Source organism: Daucus carota, chromosome 7 (assembly GCF_001625215.2).
Source record: "Daucus carota subsp. sativus chromosome 7, DH1 v3.0, whole genome shotgun sequence".
NCBI lineage: Eukaryota > Viridiplantae > Streptophyta > Magnoliopsida > Apiales > Apiaceae > Daucus > Daucus carota.
Window position 1 is genome coordinate 31,249,515 of NC_030387.2, and position 19,509 is coordinate 31,269,023.

Below are 19,509 nucleotides of genomic sequence, written 5' to 3' on the forward strand. Positions count from 1 at the left end.
GGACTATACGGTCGCCGGAGGTAAGTCGACAACGAGAACTTGATCCTCGGAGGTTGTTTGCCGACAACACCATCCAACACGCTCAGATTCGGTGTGTGGACGCCGCCATCGAGCTCCGAAAATGACGATCTAGTACAACCGGAAAAGAAGGAATAAAGGCAAGATAGACTCGATTTTGAGAATGATATTGGGAGCAACAATGAAATCTCTGGTACGAATTAAAGCATAAGCAATATTCGATGAGACGCCGCCATTGAGTTTGAGCAGAGACCTGATGTTTTCAGATCTGATTGGAAAAGGAGGCGTGGAGCCATTGAACCGATATAATATTGATATTTTCAAAATATTATCTAGCACGGCCCTCAAGTAGTTCAACGATTTGCCTCCATGCTTTATCGCCTCTCGTAGTTCATCGGCTCACCAGCTCATCGGCCCGCCAGCTCATCAGCGTCCTTAAATCCAGCTCCTAGAACTTTCTTAAAGCTCACAATGAAATATCATATATCTTACTCGAAGAAGGAAGCGCTGAGCCGTAGAGTTAGTGAAGCGCTGAAGTTTTTTTTTTTTTTTTTTTAAAAAGTATTAATTACAACCTCCAAGAGGTTCAACAATCTGACTCCATACTCCATCAGCTCTTGGAGCATACAAAAATTGAATCCCAACGGGATCTAAAGGAAACAAACATATATCCCTATGGGAATCCAAAAAACATGAATCTAGAATTCGCCTCTTTGCTCCATCAGCTCTTGGAGCATCCTTAAGAGTAAAAGGCATAGCCTCAAAATGACTCCACATTTCGCCTCTTCGCTCCATCAGCTCTTGGAGCATCCTTAAAAGTAAAAGGCATAGCCTCAAAATGACTCCATATTTCGCCTCTTCGCTCCATCAGCTCTTGGAGCATCATTAAAAGTAAAAGGCATAGCCTCAAAATGACTGCATATTTCGCCTCTCCGCTCCATCAGCTCTCAGGGCATGCTTGAAAGTAAAAGGCATAGCCTCAAAATGACTCCATATTCCGCCTCTTCGCTCCATCAGCTCTCGGAGCATTCTTGAAAGTAAAAGGCATAGCCTCAAAATGGCTCCAATCAGCTCTTTGCTCCAACAGCTCTTGCAGCGTCCAATTTTTGAAGTGCCCCTCTTATGAGGCACCCCGCTTGTGAGGCGTCTCGCTTGTGAAGCGTCTCGCTGGTGAAGCGCCCTTAAATACAGCTCTTGGAGCGTCCAATTCATGAAGCATTCTCAATTGCTCATTGAGCGTCCGAGCATTCTTAATTGCTCTTTGAGCTACCAATTTTTAAAGCGTCCCTCTATGAAGCGCCCCGGTTGTGAGGCGCTTTTAAATCTCTCTTAGATGATGATATTACAGTGGATAAACACCTCACCAGTTTACACTTTGGAGGCCTCAAGGTCCCCACCGATATTCCTTTCTGAGAAGATGTTGGAAGCCCAAAAAATAACTGAAACTTGAAGATTTTTCTACATTTGTTTCGAGAAGAGGACGCTAAAGTTCTTCAATGACATGCATCTTCACTTCGGCGGCTCTGCTTCATTATTTCTCCGGCCTCTAAAGTATTTTAAGCTCTAGTTGTCCTTGACCTTCAAGGTCAAATCGCCTATTCGCTTCAGCGGCTCTGCCTCCTTACTTCATCGGCTCTTCCGACGTTCGAAGCTCTAGTCATCCATGACTTTCAAAGCTAGCAAGCTCCTTGCCTCATAGGAGGATGCCTATTAGTTGCTTTTTGAAGAGTTCGAGTAGAGAGATGATATTTTCAAATCTGATCGGAAAGGAACGCACTGAAATATTGAACCGATGAACCAAGTGGCTCTGTTGTCTGCCTCCTCACTACACCGCTTCACTAGCTCGGCGAGCATCCTTTAAATGGCAGGCAAAACCATACAACGAATCCCAAGTATCACGCTCCCTCACTACATCGCTCCACCAGCTCGGTGAGCGTCCCTGAAATGGCAGGCAAAGCCCTACAACGGATCTCAGGCATCATGCCTCCTCACTACATCGCTTAACTAGCTCGACGAACGTCCTTTAAATGACAGGAAAGCCTTACAACGGGTCTCAAGTATCACGCCCCAAAGCTTCATCTGCCTAAACACATCATCTCCAATGTAAGCCCGCTTCGCGGGCAAACTGGTATGTGAATCAAGGTAATCTCTACAAGATGACCTCCTATTCATGCTGAAATCGATCATCAAACCTAAAAGCCTGAAGTGACAACATCGATATCACCACCGAAGACGGTTCTCCAAGCTCACAACCCACAGCCCCTCTGCTTCACTGCAAAGACGGTCCTCCGAGCTAAGCTCACAGCCCCTCTACTTCACTCGCCAGTTTATTCTTTTAGCCATTATGTTCATTCAGCAGTTATCACCATCATCCTTCGATTGTTTGGTAGAAAGCAACTAGAAAGGAAAGAGACTCTTTATCCGCAGGAATCTCATCAACCTTCACGACAGGTTCCAGCTCCTCAACTTCTCTGCTTCAATCTCCTCCACAGTTTAGTACAAGTTTTTCTGCAAGTCAACAGTCCTCGCCACAACGGTCACCATCAACCTCACCACCTCATGCACCTCCTTACACGAATGTCACACCGCCTCCACGCCACAATAAACTTGTCAAGCAACAACAATCACATGGGATAAAGATGCTTTCCAAAAAAAAAATCCAATCCACATCTAAAGATCTGGAACTACTTTAGAGGGGGACTAATGTTGGGCCTCCAGCCTAAGACTGAAAAGCCCATCAAAGTAAAGCCCACAAGCTACAACACATGAGCAAGCAGTATAAATAACACAGAAGTAGATCGGGAAAAGGGGTTGGAAACTTGAGGCTACCTCCTCCTGTAACAAACTATGAGATATAATATATACACACAACATATTTACTCTTTATGGTCCAACAACACCATCTCCCCGTCCAAATAAGTGTTTTCCACTGACCGTAGAGCTAAATGACGTAGAACATTTGGTATGCTCAAACAAACACCTTGCGTTCTTACATCAAGGGTTTCCAAATTTCTTAGCTTCCCTATTGACGCTGGCAAAATATCCAACTCACAATCTTGTAAACTCAAATACTTCAAGTAAACTAGCTTCGATAGGCTTCTTACATCTTTCTTGCTTAATTTGCAGTACCTGCAGGCTGTAAAAACTCGGAGCAGTTTAAATTTTTCAAGAGTAAATATATGGTTTGGCCACAGTGGAGGGTCGTCGTCCAGATCATTCCAAATGAAAAGAGATCGAATTTGTGCAAGTACATGTGGATCATAAGGTTGTAACACCTCTCTGTTAGCATCATGTGAGCGGACACACAATCTGCGTACTATGCCTGCTTTGGATCCAATGTCAAGTTTGCGCTCTAAATCAATAACATGCATCACTCCTTGCTCTTTTACTTTAGACCAGCACAAATCTTGAATAAGATCATGAACAACACATTCTTTGTACTTTGACCGGGAGTCATTTGCGTAATCATGTACTTTAACTGTAACAAGACTTCGATGTGCTAGTTCATCCAGATAGCGTTCGGCTACTTCCAACATCATCTCCCCTTGCGCTCTATCTTCCACTGATATAAGACCCTCTGCCATCCAAATAATGTACAATTCCTCGGTGTCAATGATTTCATCCTCTTTATAATTGGCAAAACAAAGAAAACAATGTTGCAAACGAGATGGTAGATTACCATAACTCAAGCCTAAAATCTGTCTCACAGTGTAGTATTCATCATCATTGGTTACTCCCCCACCCCTGGCCACATGAAAAGAAACATCTTCATTTATTCTTTCCCACTCTCTCAACGAATGTTTGCCTTTAAGAATTCCTCCGAGTGCTGATATAGCAAGTGGTAAACCTTTGCATCTTGTAACCATGTTCCTTCCAATTCTTTCCATCTCCAAGGCCACCGGTACCTCTGCAAAAATAGAATATGTATGGCATGTATGATTATAGCACAAATTACATTATAAACACAAATTATAAATAATCTTTCATACTTGTTGAATTAATTCTACTGCCTATTAACCACTGATAACGTCAAATCCCGTTCTGGTGCTTCCTCCGTTGTGTACTGGTGTCTTGCGGTGTCGCTGCTGGACGGGTGTCTGCAAAACAACACCGGAGGGGGGTTTGAGCCCCGCGGCGCCTCCGGCGTGAGAATGAGTACAGGCGTCGGAAAATAGATAGACGGGGAATGAGCTATCTATGTGTGGTGGGTGAGGGTGTATGGCTGCTGTGTATGGTGGCTTAGAGTGTGTGAGAAATATGAGAGTGTGGAGAAGAAGATCCTTAAGCCTCTCATCCTTGGTCTATTTATAGGCCAAGGATAAGGGTTTGAGGATGTGTACCTTGGATCCTGCTGTCCATCTGTAGGGCTTGGATGCTTAACACCTGTCCAGGCGTCAGCTAAGGAATAGTATTTTGGAGTGTTATGAGGTTTGTCTTCATAGTGTCAGTAGCTGGCATTGGGTATTGTCCTTGTCATGTCAGACTACAACTTGTTCAGGTGTCGGCTTGGACTCTTGTGTCCCGGTCCGGGGGAAGGATGGATAGGTTGCGTCTGGGTCCGGGATCATCTCCGGGGTCCGAGATCATCTCCAAGGTCCGGGATCGTCTCCTGGTTCTGAGATCATCTCCTGGGTCCGGGACCATATCCGGGTCATATCGTGCTCGGGTCCGGATTAAGCCAATCCAGAGTCCGGGTTAAGCCAATCCTTTTCATGTTAGAATGTGGCTTATTCAGGTGTCGGCTTGGACTCTTGTGTCCCGGTCCGGGAGAAGAGTGGATAGGTTGTGTTTGGGTCCGGGACCATCTCCTGGGTCCGGGACCGTCTCCTGGGTCCGGGATCATCTCCGGGTCATATCGTGTTCGGGTCCGGATTAAGCCAATCCAGGGTCCAGATTAAGCCAATCCGGGTTATACCCTATCATTTGCCCCCCACTCCCTTATACAGATTTTCTGTGTGAGGGAGTTGAGTGTATTGTCCGGTGCGGGCTGATTGCGGAGAAGGTGGAGTTTTTCATTTGCCCCCCTGTCCGGGCTAACCTGGACAAGGTGGAATTTTTGCTTTTGCGCCTCTATCCCGGTTAATCCGGTATTAGGCGAAGAATCCTGCTTTTGCTCCTCTGCCCGGGTTGACCCGGACTAGGTGTGAAATCTTGCTCACCTATCCAGGTGGATCCAGACATGGTGTGAAATTTTGCTTTTGCCCCCCTGTCCGGACCGATCTGGACGAAGTGGTGGGATTCTGCTTTTTGCCCCCCGTCTGGGTTGATCAGGGTAGGATGTGAGATTTTGCTTTTTGTCCCTCGGCCTGGGTTGATCCGGACAAGAGGTGAGTCTGGTTAGATTGCTCGGCATGAGTCCGGACGGGATTGCTCCACATGTTTTCGGACGGGATTGCTTGACCTGAGTCCGGGTGATTGTTTTTTTTTTTTTTGTTTGCCTTAGAAAATGTTTTCCAAGTAAGATAGCTCATGATTGAACCGGGGTACTCAAAATTGAACCGGGGTAGCTTTTTGTTTGTTTGCCTTAGAAAAATTTTTCCAAGTAAGATAGCTCACGATTGAACCGGGGTACGCGGGTTCTCAAAATTGAACCGGGGTAATTTTTGCTTTTTGCCTTGGAAAATTTTTCCAAGTAAGAGATAGATCATGATTGAACCCGGGTAGCTTTTTGTTTGTTTGCCTTGGAAAATAATTTTTCAAGTAAGAGATATGTCATAACTGGACCGGGGTAGCTTTTTGTTTGTTTGCCTTAGAAAATAATTTTTCCAAGTAAGAGATATGTCATAACTGGACCGGGGTAGCTTTTTGTTTGTTTGCCTTGGAAAAATTTTTCCAAGTAAGATAGCTCATGATTGAACCGGGGTACTCAGGTTCTCAAAATTGAACCGGGGTAGTTTTTGATTTTTGCCTTGGAAAATTTTTCCAAGTAAGAGATAGATCATGATTGAACCCGGGTAGCTTTTTGTTTGTTTGCCTTGGAAAATAATTTTTCCAAGTAAGAGATAGATCATGATTGAACCCGGGTAGCTTTTTGTTTGTTTGCCTTGGAAAATAATTTTTCAAGTAAGAGATATGTCATAACTGGACCGGGGTAGCTTTTTGTTTGTTTGCCTTAGAAAATAATTTTTCCAAGTAAGAGATATGTCATAACTGGACCGGGGTAGCTTTTTGTTTGTTTGCCTTAGAAAAATTTTTCCAAGTAAGATAGCTCATGATTGAACCGGGGTACTCAGGTTCTCAAAATTGAACCGGGGTAGTTTTTGATTTTTGCCTTGGAAAATTTTTCCAAGTAAGAGATAGATCATGATTGAACCCGGGTAGCTTTTTGTTTGTTTGCCTTGGAAAATAATTTTTCCAAGTAAGAGATAGATCATGATTGAACCCGGGTAGCTTTTTGTTTGTTTGCCTTGGAAAATAATTTTTCCAAGTAAGAGATAGATCATGATTGAACCCGGGTAGCTTTTTGTTTGTTTGCCTTGGAAAATAATTTTTCCAAGTAAGAGATATGTCATAACTGGACCGGGGTAGCTTTTTGTTTGTTTGCCTTAGAAAATTTTTTCCAAGTAAGATAGCTCATGATTGAACCGGGGTACTCGGGTTCTCAAAATTGAACCGGGGTAGCTTTTGCTTTTTGCCTTGGAAAATTTTTCCAAGTAAGAGATAGATCATGATTGAACCCGGGTAGCTTTTTGTTTGTTTGCCTTGGAAAATAATTTTTCCAAGTAAGAGATAGATTATGATTGAACTCGGGTAGCTTTTTGTTTGTTTGCCTTGGAAAATAATTTTTCCAAGTAAGAGATAGATCATGATTGAACCCGGGTAGCTTTTGGTTGTTTGCCTTGGAAAATAATTTTTCCAAGTAAGAGATATGTCATAACTGGACCGGGGTAGCTTTTTGTTTGTTTGCCTTAGAAAATTTTTTCCAAGTAAGATAGCTCATGATTGAACCGGGGTACTCGGGTTCTCAAAATTGAACCGGGGTAGCTTTTGCTTTTTGCCTTGGAAAATTTTTCCAAGTAAGAGATAGATCATGATTGAACCCGGGTAGCTTTTTGTTTGTTTGCCTTGGAAAATAATTTTTCCAAGTAAGAGATAGATCATGATTGAACCCGGGTAGCTTTTTGTTTGTTTTCCTTGGAAAATAATTTTTCCAAATAAGAGATAAATCATGATTGAACCTGGGTAGCTTTTTGTTTGTTTGTCTTGGAAAATAATTTTTCCAAGTAAGAGATATGTCATAACTGGACCGGGGTAGCATTTGCTTTATGCCTTAGAAAATTTTTCGAAGTAAGATGATTGAACCCGGGTAGCTTTTGGTTTTTTACCTTAGAAAAATTTTTCCAAGTAAGAGATAGTCATGATTGAACCCGGGTAGCTTTTTGTTTGTTTGCCTTGGAAAAAAAAAAAATCCAAGTATGAGATAGATCATGATTGAAGCGGGACTTGCTCATAAGCCTTTATTCTTCTAGCTGGATCCTTCTTTGAATTTTCTACTCTAGCTTTTCTCCTTCTTCCCTCCGGATGTGTTCTGTTTTTTCTTTTTTTTTTTTTGGCCAGCATCTTTCGCCTTGTGGCATCACTTTTTCTCTACTTCTTTTTCCTTACTTTGTCACCAATCCGGTCAAAAACGGAACCCCGGGATTGGCGGGAATTTTCAAAGTCTTCAAAATCAGCAATCAACCCGGGTCCTTTGAGGTTATCGACTCGTTGTTCCTGGTATAACCGGATTGCTTCGGCCAACTCTATGTTGGTTAGATATGTAACATGGTCTGCGGTCATCGGGACATCGATGCACTTAACTGGTTCATTTCAATTGTGACTCGGGCATCGTCTAGGTTGATCCAGGTCTCTTCTGGATTGATCCCGGTCAAGAGTGGTTTAGAGATGAGATCCTGATGTGGATTGTCCTGGTCCACCGGGTTGAACTGCTAGGATCGGGTTGATTGGGTTTGGGTTTTTCCACCTCTTGTCATGATTATAGTGAATGATTTAAACAAGAACTACCCAGGGAGTATGCTTGCTTTTTGGTGAAAGTGTATGTGTGCATTATAGACAATAGTGGAATGATAGAAATAGTGTAGGCAGATAGTCAACTTACTACTTCAAGAAATGCTAGAAATAGTTAAATGACAAAGGTGTAAGGGACTACAGGACAAGGTGTCTTGATGTACTACAGACAAAGTTAGGGTGTTTCTAGACAGGGTTTGCTAACATGAACACAACAAAGAGAATCATGGCTGAGAGGGTTTTGAGAGATTTGAGTGCATTTTGAAGCTTACAGGGTTGAATCGGGACTCCCGTTTCGGGAGTTTGCTGATGAAGATGAGTCCAGTGGCACCGTGACCACAGGACGGAGAATACAACCTCGCCCTCCTTCTAGCGCCAAATGATAACGTCAAATCCCGTTCTGATGCTTCCTCCGCTGTGTACTGGTGTCTTGCGGTGTCGCTGCTGGACGGGTGTCTGCAAAACAACACCGGAGGGGGGTTTGAGCCCCGCGGCGCCTCCGGCGTGAGAATGAGTACAGGCGTCGGAAAATAGATAGACGGGGAATGAGCTATCTATGTGTGGTGGGTGAGGGTGTATGGCTGCTGTGTATGGTGGCTTTGAGTGTGTGAGAAATATGAGAGTGTGGAGAAGAAGATCCTTAAGCCTCTCATCCTTGGTCTATTTATAGGCCAAGGATTAGGGTTTGAGGATGTGTACCTTGGATCCTGCTGTCCATCTGTAGGGCTTGGATGCTTAACACCTGTCCAGGCGTCAGCTAAGGAATAGTATTTTGGAGTGTTATGAGGTTTGTCTTCATAGTGTCAGTAGCTGGCATTGGGTATTGTCCTTGTCATGTCAGACTACAACTTGTTCAGGTGTCGGCTTGGACTCTTGTGTCCCGGTCCGGGGGAAGGATGGATAGGTTGCGTCTGGGTCCGGGATCATCTCCGGGGTCCGAGATCATCTCCAAGGTCCGGGATCGTCTCCTGGTTCTGAGATCATCTCCTGGGTCCGGGACCATATCCGGGTCATATCGTGCTCGGGTCCGGATTAAGCCAATCCAGAGTCCGGGTTAAGCCAATCCTTTTCATGTTAGAATGTGGCTTATTCAGGTGTCGGCTTGGACTCTTGTGTCCCGGTCCGGGAGAAGAGTGGATAGGTTGTGTTTGGGTCCGGGACCATCTCCTGGGTCCGGGATCATCTTCGGGTCATATCGTGTTCGGGTCCGGATTAAGCCAATCCAGGGTCCAGATTAAGCCAATCCGGGTTATACCCTATCAACCACAAATCATTATACTTCAACACATAATTCGCATAACAAGCTGCTTGCCAGTCGTCTATCCGGGAGCTATAGAATTATTTTGGTGGTGACATGAAAAGTAGCAACAACTTCAATTTATACTCTTTATACTTGTATATACATTTTTTAAGGAGCTTAATGACCTTTTAACCCTTGAAGTATGGGTGGAAGTTTCGATGCGGCCTCGAAGTTTAAAAACGTACCTTTCGATCCTCAAAGTATCTTTGTCGTATCTTTTAACCCTTTTTAAAAATACCGGTATAAATCGGGGGATAAACTTGACAATTCATATTCGCGGTAAAGTTTGGGTGTACCTTTTAACCCTTAAAATATACATCTCATTCCTTTTAACCCCTAAAGAATATATAAAAATACATTAGATGTTCCTTTTAACCCTTAATGTTTAATGCCCCTTTTAACCCTCACGTGTGAAATGTCAACTTTGTCCACCCCGTTATATACCGGTATACGCCATAAGGGCTAAAAGGTACGACAAAGATACTTTGAGGGTCGAAATGAACGTTTTTAAACTTCGAGGCCGCATAATAACTTCCACCCAAACTTCAAGGGCTAAAAGGTCATTAAGCCTTTTTTAAGGTAAGGAATGACTACTTGGGAGATCTGTTTTTGTCGTAATCACCTACAACTATCGACTATGCGGTTCAAAATATTTTAAGTACATATGATGCTCTTAAACACATTCATATCAGCTGAGAAAAATGAGAGTTCGTAGAAGTAACCTGGCTGGTCATATATTCTTGTCTTCCTAGAAAGTAGCTGCCAGCCCTCATCTTCTGTCAAACCCGGGATCTTACAAACTGACCCAATTTTTGCCACCGATAAGTCACGAGTGGTGAGTAAGAATCAACATCTTCCAAGAATCAACATTCCAGATGTCGTCAATAACTATTAAACACATCTTTTCTAGTTGAACTTTGCGTAGTCCATCGACCAAATCAGGATCCTCCATGTCTGAAACTTCCCCCTTCCTATCATGAGGGAGAAGTTGTTTAAGGATTCCTTTAAGAACTTTTTCCCTGTCGAATTGCTGGCTGATACAAACCCACGCAAAAGCTTCGAAAGGATCTCTGATTTTAACATGATTGTAAAGTTTTTGAGCAAGTGTAGTTTTCCCTTGGCCTCCCATTCCCCAGAGTGAATTTACTTCATAATTCTCATCTTTCTTCATCAGATCAGATATTAGTTGATCTATTTCCTTCTCCATCCCAACAAAATACTTTTCAACATCATGAAAATAAAAAATTCTTTGTGGAACTACGGTTTCTCCAGCTTGTTCTAGTCCTGTAATACCGAATGTTAGTAGACTTTGTTGGATATCAGCTAGATTAGCTTTTATTCCATTGATCTCCATAGCAACATTGTGGCGGCTGATCAAGTGACATGTGATGCAAGCTGATCTTCGTAACGCTTCCTTGAAGCCCGATCCACCAGCTTGTAGTGCAAAAAGCTCGATGACATCTTCTGTTCTGAAGGCAAGCTCTTTGATCTCATCCACCCACCCTCGCACTCTTTCATCTTGAATTTGTTTCTTTTCAGCCTCTTGATAGAGTATATTTTATATATATTCCAGATGATTTTATTCTCATATTTAATTGTATTTTGCATTGATTTGGATATTTATTTAATAGATTTTAATGTTTTATTGTAGAGTGCAAGGAATTTCTAAAGTTGGAAGGATTTGAAGAAATAAAGCTTAATTGGACTCAAATTTGGATGGAAATTCGGATTCATTGGGCTACACGTATTATTTCGCTGTTTGGACCATATCTGGAGTTCCGTACATCAGATTTTGACGATCTTATAGCCCACGCGAAGCTTAGAGAATTTTCTTTGATTCAAAGATGGTCCAAGATCCAAAACCCAACTTAAAAAGCCCAGAAACTGTGGAGAAAGCAGACCTGCGAATTTTAATTACAGACTCCTATTCGGTTTCGGAGACTGCCTTGTAATTTCATAAAAGTATTAAAATACTTTTATTCTAGGACATCAATTAGTTTTTATCAGAGATACATACATAGAGATAGGGAGAGAAGAGAAGAGACTTTTACTTTTCTTCTTGTTCAAGATTTGAAGATTGAAGGTTGTTTCTCTATTCTCAATAATAGTTTAATTATGCGTTTTTATTACATCTTGTGTTTTGTTAGTTTAATTATGAGTGAGTAGATCTATAATACGGGGTTAAGTTGAACCCTAGCTATGATAGATGCATGATTCCCCCAACCCCAAATTGATTGTTTAATTGCTCTCGCTTATTGAGTTGTGCTGATTTACAATTACATGTCAGGCATGATTATGTGATTTGTTTGAACCGATATCTATTTACCATCGGAAGTTGGATTTAGATGGTTGTGATTTATCCAATAAGGACATGAAATTCTCCATGGAAATAGGTAGAATGGATTGTTAGGAAGCCAGGATGCTGTGTTTAATGTCTCTAAATTGCATGATACCATGGAAATAGGCTTGATTGTATTTTTAGAGAAGCCATTAATACTCGGAAGAGGTTAATGGTATTTTATAGGGCGCATCTTTCCTCTTGAGTAATATATTTGATTGATTGGGGTAGGGAATCGTAATTGCATTGATTCATGCTAGTGGGGATACTTAATTCTGGATGTTTTAATTAATTGATAAAATCCATATTTGCTTTCGTATAATTAGTATAATCATCTCTAAAATATTATTGTGTTCTTTGCTTAGTTGAAATTGGTCAGAAATAACTAGTGTTTGACACATTTGTCTCTGTGCGATCGACTCCGACCTACCCTGATACATTGTTAGGAGGATTTGTTGGGATTTTTATTTGATAGGTATACGACAGCCTTGTCAATTTTTTGGCGCCGCTGCCGGGGACAAAGTGGTGTTAGATTAGTCTATTTTTGATATTTTTAGCTAAGTCTTTAGTTGTGTTGCTTCGGCTATTATCTCTTGTTTTCTGATCCTTTGTTTCTAGTTTTCTTGATATATGCACACTCGAAGTTCAGGTACAGAAAATTTGATTCCATTTGATCCTGAAATTGAAGCTACAGCAAGAAAGCAATCCGGTGAACAAAGGAGAAACAAAAACAAGGAGATTATGGGCGAAGAAGTACCAGCGAAATCTTTGAGGGAATATGGCATGCGAGACACTACAGGCGTCATGTCCTCTATTCTCAGACCAGCTGTCACAGCTACTCACTTCGAGCTCAAGCCTCAGTTCATTCAATTCATCTCTAATGATTCTTTTGCGGGCTTGGCTTCTGAAAATCCAGTTGATCATCTCGAGAGTTTTCTTAAAAAGTGTGATATGATAAAGCTGACCAATGTCCCTGATGATGCTATCAAGATGCGTTTGTTTCTATTTTCTCTTCGGGATGCAGCTAAGGATTGGTTGAAAGATGAAGGGTCGAACAAATTTACTACTTGGGATGTTTTAGCAAAGGCCTTTCTACTTAAATTCTTTAGCCAAAAGAAGACTGCCAAGCTAAGGAATGACATATCTAATTTTCGTCAAGAAGATGATGAATCACTACATGATGCTTGGAAAAGATTCAAACGCCTTCAAAGGCAATGTCCTCACTATGGAATTCCTGATTGGTTGCTGATCCAAACATTCTATAATGGGTTGACACAAGAGTTTCGAATCTTTATCGATGCCGCATCTGGCGGATCAGTTATGGCAAAGAGTACCGAAGATGCAAGAACTCTATTAGACGAGATGGCGTCTAATGACAATTATCCTTATAGTGATCGAAATCAACCCAAGAAGGGTGGTAAGTACGATGTTGATGCTTTGACCATGTTGACGAGTTCTATGAAAGAATTGGCTAATGAGATCAAGGAGCTAAAGTCTGGGTCTTCATCTACAGTTGCTTTATGTGAAATATGTGATACACAGGGGAACACTCAATATGCTTGTCAATATAATTCATCTGATATGGCTATGGAGCAAGCAAATGCCCTTTACAATCAGAATCAGAGGCAACAATACAATCCTTACTCCAACACGTACAATCCTGGTTGGAAAGATCATCCAAATTTCTCATACAAGAATAATCAAGCTCAATCTCAACCACCTGGTTTTCAACCAAGAGCACCTTTCAATGCACCAGTTCAACCACAAAAATCCCACTTGGAGAATCTCTTGGAAGGATTTATTTCATCACAGGTATAGAAGAATGAGGGCATTGATGCAAGTATCAATGAGATGAAAGCTCACAACAAGATGATGGAAAATACAATTTCTCAATTAGCTCAACAAGTAAATCAACTTGGCAAGTCTTCGGGTCAACTTCCTGGCCAAACTGAGCAACCGCCAAGAGGTCATATCAATGCGGTAACTTTGAGGAGCGGAAAAGAATTGCAAGAGCCAGAGTTAAAGGTGAGAAAAAGTGTTGTGAATCTTGAAGAAGATGGGGAGAAAATTACATCTGAAAAAGTGATAGAGAATGATGCAGTGGAAGAAGAAAAGAAAGAACCGGTCGTTGTTCCTATTACACCATATGTGCCACCTGTTCCTTTCCCTCAAAGGTTGGCAAAAGCTAAGCTTGAGAAGAAGTATGGTAAGTTTCTTGACATTTTACAGAAGTTGCATATTAACATTCCATTCATGGATGCCATAGTTGAGATGCCTTCTTATGCAAAGTTCCTCAAAGATATTTTGTCAAGAAAGCGAAAGATTGAAGAAACTTCTACTATTTCATTGACGGCAGAGTGTAGTGCTATCTTGCAAAATACGTTTCCGAAGAAGCTAGCTGATCCGGGTATTTACTCTATTCCTGTGAAACTTGGTGATGTTTAGATCAAAAGAGCTCTATGTGATCTTGGGGCAAGTGTGAGTCTTATGCTATTGTCAATCTGCAAAAAGCTTCAGATGGGTGAGCTGAAACCCACACGTATATCTCTACAATTGGCAGACAGGACTGTGAAATTCCCTCTTGGTATACTTGAAGATGTTCCTCTCAAGGTAGGAAAATTTTATATCCCATGTGATTTTGTTATCATGGAGATGGAGGAAGATGCAAATATTCCTATCATTCTTGGGAGACCATTCTTAGCTACAGTTGGGGCTATTATTGACATGAAAAGTGGAAGGATTTCTTTTCAAGTGGGAGAGGAGAAGATGGAATTTCAGCTTCGGAATTCAATGGGTCATCCCTCTATGGATGAAACTATAAACAGGGTGGATGCACTAGAAGAAGCAATCAACGTCAAGATCAACACTCTAACATGTGATGATCCACTTCAAGAGGTTCTTGTGGGAGAAATTGATGCTGAAAATAGAGAGTGTGCGGACTATACGAAATTTCTTGATACAACACCAACAGTCATGCAACCTCATCTCAGTGTACTAAGCCATGAAGATGTGAAGGAGAGTACTACGCCTCCTCAGGTAGAACTAAAACCACTTCCTGCATCTTTGAAATATGTGTTTATGGGTCCTAATAGTACTTATCCTATTATTTTCAATGCTGAGCTTGATGACAATCAAATTGAGCGTTTGCTCATGATTTTAAAAACATATAAAAGTGTCATCGGGTACACCATTGATGATATTAAGGGCATCAACCCATCTTTGTGCATGCATAATATCATTCTTGAGGACGAGCATGCCTCCTCTAGAGAACCTCAAAGGAGACTTAATCCTAATATGATGGAGGTAGTCAAAAAGGAGATTCTAAAACTTCTTGATGCAGGTATAATTTACCCTATCTCTGATAGTAAGCGGGTTAGCCCTGTACAAGTAGTTCCAAAGAAAGGAGGAATGACCATTGTCAAAATTGATAAGGGTGAGTTAATTTCTTCTAGAACTGTAACTGGTTGGCGTATGTGTATTGATTATCGCAAATTAAATAAAGCCACCAGGAAAGATCATTTTCCTCTCCCTTTTATTGACCAAATGCTTGAAAGGTTGGCAAAACATTCCTTTTTCTGTTATTTGGATGGATATTCGGGCTTCTTTCAAATTCCCCTCCATCCGGATGATCAAGAAAAGACGACCTTTACATGTCCTTATGGTACGTTTGCATATCGCAGACTACCATTTGGATTATGTGGTGCTCCTCCAACCTTTCAACGTTGTATGATGGCAATTTTCTCAGATTTTATTGAAAATATAATGGAAGTTTTTATGGATGACTTCTCTGTTTACGGAACATCTTTTGACATCTGTTTGCATAATTTAGAAAAGGTGCTTTGTAGATGTAAGGAAGTTAGTCTAGTTTTAAACTGGGAAAAATGCCATTTTATGGCACAAGAGGGAGTTGTTTTGGGTCATGTTGTCTCAAACAGAGGCATCGAAGTTGATAGAGCTAAGGTAGAGGTTGTCGAGTGCTTACCACCCCCAACCTCGGTGAAGGGTGTAAGAAGTTTTCTTGGTCATGCGGGATTTTACCGCCGCTTTATAAAAGATTTTTCAAAAATTGCTCGACCTCTAACTGAGCTCTTAGGCAAAGATGTCCCGTTTGTTTTTAATGATGCTTGTGTTGAGGCCTTTGACAGGTTAAAGAAAGCTCTTATCTCTGCTCCAATCATACAACCACCAGATTGGAATTTGCAATTTGAAATCATGTGTGATGCTAGTGATCAAGCTATTGGTGCGGTCTTGGGACAAAGGAAGGATGGAAAGCTTCATGCCATCTATTATACAAGTAAGACCCTGGATGGAGCTCAGATTAATTATGCAACAACGGAGAAGGAACTGCTAGCAGTGGTCTATGCAATGGAAAAATTTCGATCATATCTTGTTGGCTCAAAAGTTATTGTTCACACTGATCATGCAGCACTGAAATACTTAATGAACAAGAAAGATGCAAAGCCTCGCTTGATTCGTTGGATTCTACTTCTCCAAGAATTTGACTTGGAAATTAAGGACAAGAAAGGGCTGAGAACGTGGTTGCTGATCATCTTTCACGTCTTGTTCTTGGTGGGGATTGTGCTAAAGACCTTCCAGTTGATGATTCATTTCCTGATGATCATCTATTTTCTCTTGCAAGGATAGATGTTCCTTGGTTTACTGATATAGCTAATTATTTGGCTAGTGGTACTGTTCCTCACGGGTATTCATCTCAACAAAAGAAGAAGTTTTTCTATGATGTGAGGACGCACTTTTGGGATGATCCTTTTCTCTACAAATCTTGTGCGGATGGTGTTATTAGAAGATGTGTTCCCGAAAGTGAGATTGCCTCTATAATCTCACATTGTCACGATTCACCATGTGGAGGCCATGCAAGTACTACTAAAACTGCTGCAAAGATTCTTCAATGCGGTTTTTACTGGCCCACTCTTTTTAAGGATGTTCATCTCTATGTTCACTCTTGTGGTCGTTGTCAAAGAACCGGAAATATCTCAAGGAGAAATGAGATGCCTCTAAACAATATACTCGAAGTAGAACCTTTTGATGTTTGGGGAGTTGACTTTATGGGACCATTCCCTTCATCGTTTGGGAACAAATACATCTTACTCGCTGTCGACTATGTTTCTAAGTGGGTTGAAGCTATTGCAACTCCTACTAATGATGCGCGTGTTGTGAGAAAATTCTTCAAGAAGACAATTTTTCCTAGATTTGGAGTGCCAAGGATTCTAATTATTGACGGAGGAAAGCATTTGCTTGAAAATCGCTTTGAAGCTATGTTGAAGAAATATGGAGTACATCATAAGGTAGGCCTTTCTTATCATCCTCAAACTAGTGGTCAAGTTGATATCTCTAACCGTGAAATTAAGACCATCTTGGAGAAGACGGTTGCAAAATCAAGGAAAGATTGGTCTATGAAACTTGATGATGCACTTTGGGGCGTATAGGACCGCATTTAAAACTCCTATTGGGACAACTCCATACAGACTGGTTTATGGGAAAGCCTGTCATCTTCCAGTTGAGTTAGAACATCGTGCATTTTGGGCCATCAAAAATTTAAATTTTGATCCATTGGCAGCTGGTGAGAAGAGACTTCTTCAACTTAATGAGTTAGATGAGCTTCGTTTTGAAGCTTATGAAAGTTCTAAGCTTTACAAGGAGAAGACAAAAAGATGGTCAGGTCTTTTTAAAATCCGAAAAGTTTACCCATATGGCTCCGTTGAATTATGGAATACGAGTGGTGGAACTTTTAAGGTGAACGGTCAAAGAGTGAAGCATTACAAAGCTGGTGAGCCAATTGTTGAGAAGGTGGAGATTCCACTTTCTACCACCTCATCAGAATAACTATGTCGGATGTCTAGCCGAAGACATTAAAGAAATGCGCTTTTTGGGAGGCAACCCATGGTTCTTGTAAGCTTGTCTAATAATAATAATTATTATAATTATCTTTTATGTTATTATTAGTAGGCTAATTGTAGCAGTAGTAATATTTTATTAGATAGATTTATATATCATTTTTTTTACTCCATCAAGGTGCCTTGATAAATTGTGTGAAGTGTTTCAGGAATGAAGAAATATTTTATAACAATTTTGAAGTGAAAAAAAAAAAGAAAAAAAAAGAAGAGGTCACTGAAAATGTTAGAGGGCAGAAATTTTTGGAGCTGCAGTGCTGGCCACAGTTCTCCTCGGCAGAATGATTTGGAGCTATGGCTCGTTGTTCCCTCCTCGTGGCTCTTTTTTTTCCTTTCTCATTGTGCGTCTTGGCAGTAGGTTTGGAGCCACAGCTCCCCATTCACTCCTCACGGCTCTTAAGTCTCCTGTCCATTTTGTTATAAAAGCAGCACTTTTACTTTGCATCCTGTGATGCCGCCCTGGCTTCTCAGCATTCGGCTCATGATCGTTGCAGCCCATCCACAAGCCTGGCTCTGTGCGCTAGTGAGCCCACTAATATGCGGCCCAGCTTTCTAGTCCATCTTCAAGCCCAAGCGCCGCTGCTTTATTTCTTCTCAAGTTTACACACGGTGGAATGTTGCGTGCTATCTGAACATGTGAAAGGAAGGTGCACAGCATATTGGGAAATAATAAAAAGCAAGACCAGAGAATCGAACCCTTTACCTGCTGAACACAAGGCCAACATCTTTACCAGTAGGCCAACATGACTCTTGTGCAAAAGGATGGATTATAGGGATGGCAGAAAAAACCGATCTGAATGGATACCTGACCGTTTCGACCCGAATGGATCTTACCGAACCCGATATTTTGGATTTGGATTTGATTTTTAGACCCGAACGAGTTTGGATTTGGATTTGGATACTAGGTATTCCGTATCGAAACCCGACCCGAAATCCGAATCCGATCCAAACCCGATCCAAACCCGAAACCCGAAAAAAAATCCAAATATATGTATATGTATATGTATATGTATATGTATATGTATTACTAATATACTTTTTTCAATTTTAAATCTACTAAATTGTGTTTATATATATATAGGTAGAGTGTGAATGTGTATATTCTTGGGTTATATTGACTTTTTTTGTTTAACTAATGAGTTACTTTAAAATTTCATACTCCATATAGTGAAGATTTGTGTTTAGATTTTATTAAATACGGTTCAAGATTTTATTAATGTGTAATGCTTTATTATTAAAGTAGTTTAGTTTTAAATATAATGAAATTTAAGGGTGAAAAAATCAAAAATAATATTTTTACAATACTATATAAATTTCGGAATTCAGGTTTTGGATAAACCCGAATAAACCCGAACCCGATCCGAAACCCGTGGATTTGGATTTGGATTTGATATGTGAAACCCGATTGGATTTGGATTTGGATTTTAAAAATAATTTGGATTTGGATTTGGATATCTCAAATATCCGAACCGATCCAACCCGTTGCCATCCCTAGGATGGAACAATTCAATTTGAACGCTTCGGGGGAGTTTCTTTTCTAATATTATTATTTATATATTATTATATTATATATTAGATATTTATATATTATTCATTGAGGACAATGAACCATTCTAGTGTGGGGATGAGTTCTTAATGAATGAAAAAAAATTGTATATGATTTAAAAAAACAAGAAGAAAAATTAGAAAAACATTGTATATTGCCATGTCTTAAGTTTAGAAAATTCATGTTAGTTGCATTAAATTAGAGCATGTAGTTATTTAATTTTTAGTTTTTTTTTAGTAGTTTTTTTTTCTTTTAGTTTGCATTTGCATAATTCATGAAAGTATATAATACCGAGTTAATTTCTTGTGATGAGTTTATTCGCATAATTCTTGGCTAGTATTCTTGATCATATGTGATGTCTTGTATGCTTAGAAATTGCTTGTGCGGAAAT

At 40.7% G+C, this 19,509-nt stretch overlaps 3 protein-coding genes and 1 non-coding gene across 4 annotated transcripts; 2 read left to right on the top strand and 2 right to left on the bottom strand.

Annotated features, from left to right (window-relative positions):
• Positions 1-2,894: 2,894 nt before the first annotated feature.
• Positions 2,895-3,884, bottom strand: LOC108194915 (probable disease resistance protein RXW24L). Its single transcript, XM_017361851.1, has one exon. The coding sequence runs from the start codon at positions 3,882-3,884 to the stop codon at positions 2,895-2,897; it is 990 nt and encodes a 329-aa protein (XP_017217340.1).
• Positions 3,885-12,293: 8,409 nt separating this feature from the next.
• On the top strand, positions 12,294-13,481 carry LOC135147973 (uncharacterized). Its single transcript, XM_064082059.1, has one exon. The coding sequence runs from the start codon at positions 12,294-12,296 to the stop codon at positions 13,479-13,481; it is 1,188 nt and encodes a 395-aa protein (XP_063938129.1).
• LOC135148100 (small nucleolar RNA R71) lies at positions 12,789-12,895 on the bottom strand. Its single transcript, XR_010285995.1, has one exon. It is a non-coding gene; the product is annotated as a small nucleolar RNA R71 (small nucleolar RNA).
• A 33-nt stretch (positions 13,482-13,514) lies between the features above and the next one.
• On the top strand, positions 13,515-14,108 carry LOC135147974 (uncharacterized). The gene has a single exon (XM_064082060.1). It carries the CDS (start codon positions 13,515-13,517, stop codon positions 14,106-14,108), a length of 594 nt encoding a protein of 197 aa, XP_063938130.1.
• The last annotated feature ends 5,401 nt before the right edge of the window (positions 14,109-19,509 follow it).

What these genes read in the sequence shown, in the direction of transcription:
- LOC135147974 (XM_064082060.1), top strand. Translation starts at nt 13,515, where the DNA reads ATGAAAGCTCACAACAAGATGATGGAAAATACAATTTCTCAATTAGCT.
- LOC135147973 (XM_064082059.1), top strand. Translation starts at nt 12,294, where the DNA reads ATGCACACTCGAAGTTCAGGTACAGAAAATTTGATTCCATTTGATCCT.
- LOC108194915 (XM_017361851.1), bottom strand. Translation starts at nt 3,884, where the DNA reads ATGGTTACAAGATGCAAAGGTTTACCACTTGCTATATCAGCACTCGGA.